General features: G+C 40.0%; 1 protein-coding gene across 4 annotated transcripts in view; it reads left to right on the forward strand.

Annotated features, from left to right (window-relative positions):
* The window catches only part of SMC1A (structural maintenance of chromosomes 1A), a 48,091-nt gene that overhangs the window by 14,367 nt on the left and 20,954 nt on the right, over positions 1–12,770 (forward strand). For all 4 annotated transcript variants that reach the window (XR_005526156.1, XR_005526157.1, XM_039220987.1 and 1 more), the window contains 4 exons: positions 1,480–1,621; positions 3,651–3,796; positions 3,885–4,038; positions 5,048–5,158. Coding sequence is in view for 2 of the 4 variants with exons in the window: in XM_039220987.1 (XP_039076918.1) it covers positions 1,480–1,621; positions 3,651–3,796; positions 3,885–4,038; positions 5,048–5,158 (553 nt within the window). In the remaining 2 variants the exon portion in view is untranslated. The remainder of the gene's footprint in view (positions 1–1,479; positions 1,622–3,650; positions 3,797–3,884; positions 4,039–5,047; positions 5,159–12,770) is intronic.

Here is a 12,770-nt window from a genome sequence, read left to right on the forward strand (position 1 = left end):
CTAAGTAGTTTTGAATGTCTGAAGCATAAAAATGGGGTCAGGAGGAAGGCGGGGGTGGTGGACAGGTCAGCAGGGGCCAGATCATAGAGGGCTTTATGAGTCATGCTTAGGAGATTGGACTTAAAATTGCATAGCTCAAAATTATAGAGTTAATTACATTCCATTTGGATTATAGTGACTAATAGGTTTAAGCTGCTAGCATGACATCTGGCAGCATCTGTCATACCATATTGGGGGGTGGGGAGGCAGTTGGAAATTAGCCCTGCCTGGCCTGCTAGTATCTGGATGCTGGTTACATACTCTGAGTTTCTGAAGAGATGGGGAGCAGAGCAATAGCAGGCATCTAGTATTTTCTCCATGTTTTTTTCCTTTTGTTTTTACTACCTTACCTCTGCTCCTTAAAGGTTCTGGGATGGGGGAGGGTGGTGGGTAGGGCCGTTGGAAAGATTCAAAGCCTGTGAGCAAATATGAGCTGAATGCAGCCAGTATACTGTCAATAATGATGGTAACTAAAATTTAATAAGTATTTACTGTGTGTCTGGCATGCTTCTAAGGACTTGAGGCATATTAACTTGTTAAAAAATTCTCCCGGAGTGGGGGGAGGGGGGAGATGGGCATGGAGGAGGGCACTTGTGGGAATGAGCACTGGGTGTTATATGGAAACCGACTTGACAATAAACTATTTGTAAAAAAATAAAAAAATTAAAAAAAATAAAAAAAGCCAAATAAAGAATATCTCATGGGAAGGTAAAAAAAAAAAAAAAGTTCTAGAGTATCTCACACTGAAAATTAAATGATCCAACCAAAGGGGGAAGAAAAAATTCTCCCAATAACTCTAAGGTAAGTACTATTGTTATTTCCATCTTACAGATGAGGAAACAGAAGCATAAAGTTTATAACTGTCTTGGCCAAGATTATACTACTAGTGAATGGCAGAGTTTGGATGCCAGATCTCTTATTACATCACATTACATTGTGAAGGTGCCATAGGAGAAAGAGCCTGGGTTTTGGTATTAAGACCTAGATTCCAGTCTCACATGTGCTGTTTACTAGCTGTGTGGCCTTGGGCAAGGTCTTTTACCTCTTGGCCCGTGTTTCCTCATTTTTCAAATTATGATAATCACGCTTACTTGTGGAGCTATTAATTAGAGGATTAGAGGTTATTATGTAAGGTACACAGAAACTTAATAAGTAGGAATTATCATAGCTGGTGGGTTCAGGTAGGCCTTTTTGTGCCTCCTAGGAACTTGGGAGGGCTCTGGAGTCTTCCAGTGTATAAAGGGGGAGTAGTGGAGTTTGGTCTGATCTCCCCTGCCTTGTGCCATATCCACAAGGCTAGGCTGAGGAACTTAGTTCTCCAACGTTAGTTGGAGTCAGAATAGTTTTATGTGGGTATGGAGGGATGAGCTGAGTGGTGACTGAAATCCTGTAGTACCTGAGTCCCTGCATCCTAGGCCTAGTTCTCCTTTCTCCCCACAGTTTGGAGTTTGAGAACCAGAAGACTCGCTTGGGCATCCAGTTGGATTTTGAAAAGAACCAATTGAAAGAGGACCAAGATAAAGTGCACATGTGGGAGCAGACAGTGAAAAAGGATGAAAATGAGATAGAAAAGCTCAAGAAGGTAAGGAAGTAGAGCATGAAAAGACATACTGAAAAATGGGAGGAAAAATTGGAAGAAATATGATAGAAGGATAATATCCATTATTTATAAAGCCCTGTTGAAATAAGAAAACACCAAGACCTAAACAGAAAAAATGAAATGAGTAAGAGGCACAAACAGTTCAAGAAGATTCAAATAGCCCATAAACACATACACATAATTTAGCCTTATTAGAAATCAAAGAGCTGCAAATTAAAGCAACAGAGGTAAGTTGTTTCCTATCACATTATCCAGGATTTAAAAAAATGATTAACATTGGCCATGGTGTCCAAGACCAGCATTCTTATGCCATATGGCACCATTTATCAAGATTCTTCAGAATATATTTATCCCCTTTTACTTAGTAATACCTGAGGAAATCCAAAATCCTGGCACAGCTTTGTGCACGGACGTTAATGTTTATTACAAACATTTATAGTTCCGTGTTGGAACCTCTCCAGTGTCCTTTGGGAATTAGGAGTTTAGCAAATTATGATATGTTCATTTATGTGTGTAGTTGAATGGTCTTCGAATTTTAGTGATATACAGAACCTGTTTAAAGATGTAAGATCTTTAGTGTTGGCTTAAAAAATCCTTAACGTTTAATATATACAAACATCCATACTTAGAGCACTTAACCGGAAATCCAGGATAAACTTAAAATTAATTTTTATAATTAACCACATTAATTCAGTGCAACAGATAGATGATGGTGTTTTGCTGAAACGGAGTCCCTTTTCATAATGCGCCTGTGCTGCTGACTGCTATGGCTCAGTTTGAGTCTAGCATGCCTGTGTCACTGGGTATTGTCTGACGACTCCCTTTCCCCACATTTCTTCTCTTTAAATTCCTGTGAAACCGTGGTTCTTCTCATAGCATCCCATCCTGAGGTGATTTGATCCTCCTCACTTGGTTTAAACCATTTGACTCTTATGTCTGCCTGTGTTTGGTGGTGGTGGTGGTGGTGGTGGTGGTGGTGGTGGTGTGTGTTTGTTCATTAAACGCTGATAATTAAAGTAGTTCTCTTTGGTGTCACCAGAATCTTAAATGCAAATGAAGATCAGGCAGGCGTACATGGACATCTAGATGATCCAGAGTCATATTTCTATGACTTTTTATTTTGAAATCATTTGAAACTTAGCAGAAAGTGGCAAGAGTACTACAAAGAACTCCCCTCTACCTGTCATGAAGATTCATCAATCACTGACATGCCATATTTGTTTCTGCATTGTCTGTGTATGCATATTATTTTTATCAGCCATTTGAGAGGAAGTTGCAGATATGTCCCCTTTATGTGACTTTTAAGATCAAAATGAAAACCAAACATTCTTCCTTTAAGAAATCAGATCTATTAAGTAAGACTCCGATCCCCTTGACTGACTACACTCAGTGCCACTCCCTTTCTTCTTCCTGGGGCTAATCCCATGTAATGTGTATTCATCCAGAGCTTGTAGGTATTTACTTAAATACTTGTATATTCATATAGGTATACTCATAGAAAATACACAGTATTGTGTGGGGTTTTAAAAAATCATTGATGTTATATTGCTTGTGACAGTAATTTTGATGTGGAAAAGATGCTTAAATATAATACTAAGTCAGAATATAGAGTTTTAATTCCAATCTAGTCTCAAGACTGTAGAGCTATCTAGAAGTGATGTGAGGAGGAAATAGACTAAGATGTTAACTGGTTATCTCTGGCGGGTGGGCTGGTGGGATTATGAGTGATTTTTTTTTTTTTTTTTTTTTACTCCTACTTGATACTGTTTTAATACTTTGAACTTTCCTACATCAAGCTACTTGTATTATGGGGTGTGTAGGCAACCAAATTTGAAAAAAGATAAAAAGCCCAGAGGATAAGGGTGGTGTGTGAAAGCAGAGCTTACCGAAGAGAGGCTCTGACACAGAGGCTCCTTCTGCCTGGTGGAAAGGATGGGGGCAAGGGGAGAAGATCCCAAGGTGAGATGAGGAAAACCTTCACTTCTTGTCCTGTTCCCCCTGCTGGGACCAGGAGGAACAAAGACACATGAAGATCATAGATGAGACCATGGCCCAGCTACAGGACCTGAAAAATCAGCACCTGGCCAAGAAGTCGGAGGTGAATGACAAGAATCATGAGATGGAGGAGATTCGTAAGAAACTGGGGGGCGCCAACAAGTGAGTGGGTTCAGGCCTGGGGTGGGGGAACTAGGTAGAGCAGGCAGCCTGCTGGATTTGGATCTCACCTCTCCCTGGACCTTCTTAGGGAAATGACCCACTTACAGAAGGAGGTAACAGCCATTGAGACCAAGCTTGAACAGAAACGCAGTGACCGCCACAACCTGCTACAGGCCTGCAAGATGCAGGACATCAAGTTGCCACTGTCTAAAGGCACTATGGACGACATTAGTCAGGAAGAGGTGTGTGTCATGGCTGGTGGTGGGAGTGGGCAGTGAACAACATTGGTCAGGGATGCGGGGGGTGAGAGTGACCAGGGAGAGAGAAAAGGATGGTGGGTGGGGGTGGTGGAGAACATAAGGAGGGATGCATGGGACATGAGGCAAGGTGAGGCTGAGAAAGCAGGTGAGGTGAAAGGTACTAGCCTTGGGTAGCAAGTCAGTGGGTGGTGAGGAAGTGAGGCCAGGAGAAGATGAAATCATTCTGTAACCTTAGGGACTTGAGCTGAAAGCTCCTGCAGGTGATGAATGTTGGTAAGAGTGCAAGTTGAGGGACATTAGCCAAGAGCGAAGGAAGACAGAAGCTGGGGGACCTGAGAGATGATGGCCTAGCTGCAGTGAGGGAGGTTGGCCAGGAGAGGGTTGGGTAAGGGACATCAGCAATGCAGAGGTGACAAGGCTTAGTCATATGACAGGGAGGGACACCAGCTAATAGAGGAGCCAAGGCATTTTATGCACTGGAAGTGAAGATTGGTTGCAAGGGGTGGGAACATTAACTGAGAGGAGGTTTGCATATATCTGTTTTGGACCTGGGCTTGGATCTCAGGTCCACATGTCTTTCTCCCTCCTTCCTCCCAAATAGCATTTCAATTTAATTCAGCAAAATATTTTGAACACCAGAAATGTGCCAGGCACCATGGTAACGTGTGACATAATTACTCCTAATCCAAAACACAATCCTGCCAGGCAGGCATTGTCCCGTGTTACAGTTGAGGGTTTGTGTGTTTAAATCAGGATTCGGGTGTCAGGATCTGACAGCATGACTTGCCCAGGATCCCACTGTTAGTGGTAGAGCCCAATTTTGAACTCAGGTCTTTGTGCCTTCAGAGCTGCTGTCCTAATGCTATAGGTGCTCTCTAGCAAGGTGCTTCTCAAAAGACTTTGAAGGTTGTAAAGGAGCCCACCTGCACCCTCTAGAGGGGCATTCTCATGGCCAGTGTGCTCCATTGGACTCTCCCTTTCACCATTGCAGGGTAGCTCCCAGGGGGAGGATTCAGTGAGTGGTTCTCAGCGAACTTCCAGTATCTATGCACGAGAGGCCCTCATCGAGATTGACTACGGTGACCTGTGTGAGGATCTGAAGGTGAGGATCAGCCACAGGGGTGGGGACATCTTCCCCTTCCCAGCTATTCAAAGGGAGAGAGTCAGCCCACCTGGGGCCCCCATGGAGACCATGGCTGGAAAGAGGGGTAAGCTGGCAAACGAGAGAGTTGTGACTTAAGGGTCTCCCCCACCTATGCACACACAGAAACAGGCACATCTCTCCCCCCACCCCAACCCCATTGCCCTCATCCCTGCCTGCTGCCAGTCTTCCCCTTCCATGCACATACACGTCTCAGCCCAGATGTACACACAGAGAACGTGCTCCTTTACAGTGAACTGATAGGCCTTGGGTGTTCCTCAGTACTCTGTCCCAGGCACTATTCCCTGCTCACTTGGCATTCTCTCATCCTGGGTATCTCTTTTACTCCCCTGGCTTCAGCTGCCATGTATGCTGTGCTCCACAGGTACCTCAAACCCCAGCCTTCCTCCCCAAGTCTTCTCCTTCTCAGTGCCAGCCATAGGTTTGAACCAGAATCTGAGCCTCATTCTTGACTCCGTCTCTCATCTTGCATATTCATTGAATTATCAAGCCCTATCCATTCTACCTCCTTAAATATCTAGCGAATTCTACTTTTGTCTGTTTCTGTGGTCTCTCTAGTACAGGCCATTTCACCTCTCACATGGACTACTCTAGGAGCCTCCTAAACAGGTCCTGATGCTTTCCAATCCATCATTATAGCCAGGGGTACTTGATTTTTTTAAAGAAACCTTTATTGTGCAAAATTTCAAATATACGCAGAAGTAGAGAGAAGAATATAATGAACCCCAGGTACTCATCACCCAGCTTCAGCAATTAGCAACATATGGTCAGTCTTGTTTTTTATACCCTTTCCTCCCCATTGGCATATTTTAAATCAAATTCCAGATAATACTCACAATTACCTGAATATACATCTCTAGAAAGGACATTTTAAAAGATGTAACCACAGTATCCTACCAAAAAAATTTTAAGACTAACTGCAATGTCATCTGATACTCAGTAAATGTTTAGATTTGCACAAATTTCCCATAAATACCTTTTTTTCAAACAATACAGTTTGTATATTTTAAGTTTATTTTATCTTGAGAGAGAGTGTGCATGCACATGCACTAGCAGGGGAGAGGCAGAGAGAATCCCAAGTTGGCTCCACACTGTTAGTGCAGAGCTTGATGCAGGGTTCGAACTTAGGAACTGAGATCAGGACCTGAGCTGAGATCAAGAATCAGATGCTTAGCCCACTGAGCCACTTAGGTGCCCCACAGTTTGTATATTTAAATCAGGATTCAAGTGATGTTCATAATGTTAAAACTGGTCTCTTCTAGTCTGTAACATTTTCTTATCCCTCTTTATTTTTTTCTATCTATTTATGGAAGAAACTAGGTTATTGGCCCTGTACAATTTCCAAATTTGGCCAATTGTGTCCTATGTTATTTAATGTGTCTTTCTTTCTATCCCCTGTGCTTCCTGTAAACTGGTACTTAAATCTAGGGTTTGATTGGATTCAGTTCATTTTTTTATTTTTGGCAGGAATATATTATAGGTGGTGCTGTCTGCTTGTGAGCTTTCTTTTGCATCACGTCCGTTAACATTGAATGTCATTTCTCTCTATCTTTGTAATAAGTTTGATCAGAGGTCAATGTTACTGTGAAATATTCTTGTCAGAAACTCAAGGATCTGATCAAGCCTTATGTCCACCAATTGTATGAAACACCGGTGCCAGAGAACATGTTAAATAAAAAACACAGGGATGCAGTTAGCTAAATCCAGACTGTAGGAAACTCTGTAGACCTGGTCTTTTCCATAGAGAAATGAGAAGGAAGAAGGAAAATTTTTATTGGCTATAAGAGACAAATCAACCAGTTGGAATGTGTAGCACTCCCTTGAATCCCATTACAAAGAGAGGAAGGGGAGTTTATAGACGAGACGTAAGAGACAAATCAGTCAGTTTCAGTGTGTACCTTATTTGAAACCTGCTTTGAAAAGCCTGTAAAAAAAATTTTTTTTATAAAACAACAGTTTGAACACTGACCAGATAATTTATGATGTTCAGAAATTGCTATTAATATTTTTAGGTGAACTGATGGTATTGTGGCTTTATTTTTTAAATGTCCTTATCTTTTATAACATTGGTTCTCAGTGGTGCATGGATTTTGCCTCCCTGGGGGTAGGGTAATGTCTGGAGATTCTTGTGACACCCACTTGTCATAATTGGTTACTGATGGTATAGAGTAGGTAGACACAAGGGATGCTGCTAAACATCTTATAGTGCACAAAGGACAGCCCTCACAACAGTGAATGATCTGGTCCAAAGTGTCAGTAGTACTGAGATTCAGAAACTGTTTTAGAGACACTTACTGCAGTATTTATGGATGAAGTGGCATGTTGAGATTTGCTTTAAAATAATTGAAGATAGAAAGAAATTGAGTATAGATGGCAGAATACTGGCCCTGGGTTGATAATTATAGAAGCTGGATAATAGGGGGGCGCCTGGGTGGCTCAGTCGGTTAAGCGTCCGACTTCAGCTCAGGTCACGATCTCACGGTTCGTGGGTTTGAGCCCCGCGTCGGGCTCTGTGCTGACAGCTAGCTCAGAGCCTGGAGCCTGCTTTGGATTCTGTGTCTCACTCTCTCTCTGACCCTCCCCTGCTCATGCTGTCTCTCTCTCTCTCTCTCTCTCTCTCTCTTTCTCAGAAATAAATAAAAACATTAAAAAATTTAAAAAAAAAAAAAAGCTGGATAATAGGTACACGAGGGTGCTTTGTATTATCCCCTGCATTTTTGTGTATGTTGAAAATTTACATACTATAAAGAGAAAAATAATCTGGAAGGGGGTGGGGATGATCACCAGTTTCAGGTGTTGTTAGCCCATCAGTTTTTATAAAAAGTTCCCTGTCAGCCTTTCACGAGTTGATTTTAACAGCTCTTAATCATCATTGCCTAGCCCTATTAAGAGTTGCAAAGTGGTTAATTTTCTGATTCTTCCATTCCTCCTCCATTTACTTATTGGAATTCTAAAATGAAGTTTCTCATATCAACTATTTAGTTCCCTTGAAATATAGCCAGTATAGAAAGGGCACGATAAGTGCTTCATTCTTTTATTTACCAGCTTTCAGAATGAGGTGGTTGACCTTGTAACCTTTAAAGGTGACCAGTGAGGTTTTAAATTTGTATTTATTGTAAACTGTTCAAATGTATTTTGATGTTTATTGGAGCCATTTTTCTTCTTGATGTTCATATTGTCCCATCTTTGTCCAGTAGGAGCCACTTCAAGTTGATATTTGCTCTTATTTTTAGATTTTTATTATGGGAATTTTCACAGGCAAAAGCAAAATAGCACAGTGCCATCTCATGTAGCCATCGCCAGTTTCAGCAGTTATCAGCTCACGGCCAGACTCGTTTTCTGTGTACCTCATACACTTTATCCTGTCTTCGTATCCCTGGCTTCTTTAAAAATACAGTCAACCCCAGGCCGCCTGGGTGTCTCAGTCAGTTTAGCATCCGACTCTTGATTTCGGCTCAGGTCGTGATCCCAGGGTTGTGGAATCAAGGCTAGTATCCGCTCAGTGCTGAGCGTGGAGACTGCTTAAGATTTTCTCCCTCTCCCCCTCTCCACCCCTCTCTCCCTCAATCCCTCTGTTCCTCTCTCCCTCTCCCTCTCACACTCCCTCCCCACCTTCTCCTCTTTCTCCCTCTCCCCCCACTTGCACTCTCTCTAAGAAAAAAAAAAATACAGTCAACCCTTGAATAACACGGGTTTGAACTGTGCAGGTCCACTTATACACAGATTTTTCTTCAATAAATACAGTACTGTAAATGTGTTTTTTAATGATTTTCTTAGTAACATTTTCTTTTCCTGGGCTCAGTTTGAAAATACACATTAATCACTGTTTATGTTGTTGTTGTTCAAGGATCAGCTGCAAATCTTGGATATCATGTCATGTCATTTGTAAATATTTCAGAATGTATCTCTAAAAGAGATCATTTTTATCTTTAATTAATTTTTTAAAATGTAATTTATTGCCAAGTTGGCTAACATACGGTGTATACAGCGTGCTCCTGGTTTTGGGAGTAGATTCCCATGATTCATCGCTTATGTACAACACCCAGTGCTCATTCCAAGTGCCCTCCTCAATGCCCATCACCCATTTCCCCCTCTTCCCTGCCTTCCCCATCAACCCTCAATTCATTCTCTGTATTTAAGAGTCTAAAAGAGATAATTTTGAAATATTTCGAAATATTTAGAATTGTTATACCAAAAACCCAATAATTCCTTAATATTGGAATTCTGTATTATAAAATAATTCTTTAATATCAGTATTATAATTAATATTCACATTTCCCTGATTGTCATATACACATAGTTTGCTTGAACTGGGAGTCAAATAAGATGATAGATATACATAGATAGATAGATAGTGATTGGTTGATATGTCTCTTACATCTCATTTAATCTACAGTAGTGCCCCCTTGTCCATGCCTTCGCTTTCTGTGGTTTCAGTTACCCACGGTCAACCGTGGTCTAGAAGCTGATGATCTTCCTTCTGACCTATTGTCAGAAGGTCAGTAGTCTAGTGCTGTATCACAGTGCCTATGTCATCCACTTACTTCATCTCATCACATAGGCATTTTATCATTTCCCATCATCACAAGAAGGGTGAGTTACAATACAATAAGATAGTTTGAGAGAGAGAGACCATTCATGTAACTTTTATTATAGTGTATTTTTATAATTGTTCTATTTTATTATTGCTGTTAATCTTTTACTGTGTCTAATTTATAAATTAAAGTATCGTGGGTATGTATGTATGGGGAAAAAACATGGTATGTCGAGGTTGGCACTGTCCACAGTTTTAGGTGTCCACTGGGGGTCTTAGAATGTACGTACCCCTGGGGATAAGGGGGACTACTGTATAAATGCACCTTGATCAGTTTTTATTTTTCTTTGCAGTACTTTTTGTTGTTGAAGAAATTTGCTCATTTCTTCTGAATGATTTTCTACATACTATACCTTGTTGATTGTATCCTATGATTTTTTTAATGCTCCTCCAGAACAAAACAAAACAAAATAGTCTGGTATCCCCTGTAGTTCCTGAAAGTGGGTAGTTAGACATAGATCAGTGCTGTTCAATAGAGATACAGTATGACCCACATGTGTCGTTTTTTAAAAAGTAAAATTAATTTTACTACTGTGTTTTGCTCAACCCAGTATATCTTAAGGAGTTATTTCAATGTGTAAACAATATAAAAGTTATTGATGAGATATTTGACAGTCTCTTTGTACTAAGGCTTCAAAATACAGTATCTATTTATGCTTCAGCACATCTCAATGTGGATGCTAAATTTTCCTCAGATATACTTGATCTGTATTTCGCTATCTTAAACTTTACATTTGAGGGGTGCCTGGGTGGCTCAGTTGGTTAGGTGTATGACTTGAGCTCAGGTCATGATCTCATGGTTTGTGGGATCGAACCCCACACTGAGCTCTGTGCTGATGGCTCCGAGCCTGGAACCTGCTTCGGGTTCTATGTCTCCCTCTTTCTCTGTCCCTCTCCCGCTCACACTGTGTGTGTGTATGTGTGTGTGTGTGTGTGTGTGTGTGTGTGTCTTTTTCTCTCTCAAATATGGATAGACATTTAAAAAAATTTTTTTTTAAAAACTTTATAATTGAAAAAGGAGAACCACATACCCAGGCTTTATTCAGATATACTTGAAAGTTTTCTAGTAACCAAATTGAATATTGGTTTTTAAATCTGTCAACATCCATTAAAATCAGTCACGTGTGGCTTATGGCTACCATACTGGACAGCTTTGATCTAGGGGTTTGATTAGATTCAAGTTTAGGGGTTTGTTTTGGTCAAGACTACTTCATAAGTTGTATTGTTAACTTTAATCAGGAGATTGGTAATGTCGGGTTGTGATTCTTTTTTGTGTGGTTTGCAACCATCATGGTTATTGTCTAGATTTATTAATTTGTCTGTGGTTGCAAAATGGTAATCTTCCTACTCTGTAATTCTTTATTAGCTGGAATACTGTAAAGAGAGAGTTCCTCTTATCAGTTATTTGGTTACCCTTAGGTATGCAGCTTCTATAAAAAAGGCAGGATATGTATGCTTGATTCTTTTCTTTCATTACTAGTTTATAAAATAATGAATTGGCTCTTTGGCATTATCAGGATTTGTTCACTGAGTTTTCAGATCATTATGAATTTACGGATTTAAACACATTAGATGTGTTGCACTGTTGTGGTTGTTATCCTTCTTATTGATCAAGTTGTTGAATTTTTGGCTAGTGGGAACCTGTTCAAGTTGGCTTCTGAATCATTTTGACACAACTGTTACAGACTTTTATGTCTTCCTTGCTTTCTGGTGTTATATCCAGGTTTATCCTTTACATTTCCCCAGATCTGTAATCAGCCATTTCTCTCTGAGAAGCTCTGACTTCTTGTTGTGAGAAATGCTATTTAGCGACCACCAACTGAGCACTGGAGTGCTCATGACTGCTGGGTTGCTGAGTGCTTCTAGAACGTTTCAGTAGACCAGGCTACAAGATGCAATTTTTATTTTCAAAGAAAAATGTATCATGAGTTCACATTGATACTTCAGTTGAAATTGTAATTTTCATAGTTTAACGTCATTGGTTTTATGTTTGAGTCTCTCCAGTTAGTCTTGCTAAAAATCTTGCTTCCTAGCAACACTAACATAATAACATATTTACTTTATCCTATTCTATATATATGTAATAGTTTGAAAATATCAATGAGATACTCATAGTAATAATCTGATTATTGAATGCTATTGAAGATTTCCTTGAGGTCCTTTTTGCCATTAAGCTAAATGGCTCATTGAACATGTATGACATGTTCCTGTATTTTAAAGTAATTTCAAAGAATTCTGAGTATTTAATCAACTTAATATATAGTCATGTTTCTTTGTTTAGTTTTCCATTTGTAAGGGGTTGCTCATTGTAGCATTTTGATTTATTTTTTCCAACTTTACATTGAAAATTTTCGAACCTACAGAAAAATCGAAAGAACAGTGCGTATTCATGTCTTTCACCTTACACTCACCAATGAATAATTTTCCAGCTTTTCCCCTCTCTCATTTTGCTTGATTCCCTCCCTCCGTACTACATGCTTTTTGTTTTTGCTGAACCATTTGAAAGAAGTTGCAGACTTCAACTCTAAATACTTCAGCTAAGAACAAGGGATTCTCCTCCATAACCACAATTCTATATTACATTTTTTTATAATTGTTTCTAACTGTGATTCAGTCAAGGTTCACATATTGCTTTTGGTTAATCTCTTTTTAGTTTCTCTTAATGTGGAACAGTCACATTGATTGTTTGAAGTCTACGTGTTGTCTTGAATGGATATATTATGGATATGTTTGTTTCCTTTCATTATTGCTTAACTTGTTCTACCTACCCTTGTTGTTTCCTATAAATTGGAAGTTTGATCTAGTCTGGAGGCTTGATGGATTTGGTTTAAGTAATTTTTTGGCCAGAACCTTTCGTTGGTGATGCTGTGTACTCTGTATTGCATCACGCCAGGGGGCATGTAATGTGAGGATGTCCCGCTATTCTTGATGGTTAATTGTGGTCCTTGGTTAAGGTAT

Source organism: Hyaena hyaena, unplaced genomic scaffold (genome assembly GCF_003009895.1).
Source record: "Hyaena hyaena isolate Hyena2069 unplaced genomic scaffold, ASM300989v1 scaffold_932, whole genome shotgun sequence".
Taxonomy (NCBI): domain Eukaryota; kingdom Metazoa; phylum Chordata; class Mammalia; order Carnivora; family Hyaenidae; genus Hyaena; species Hyaena hyaena.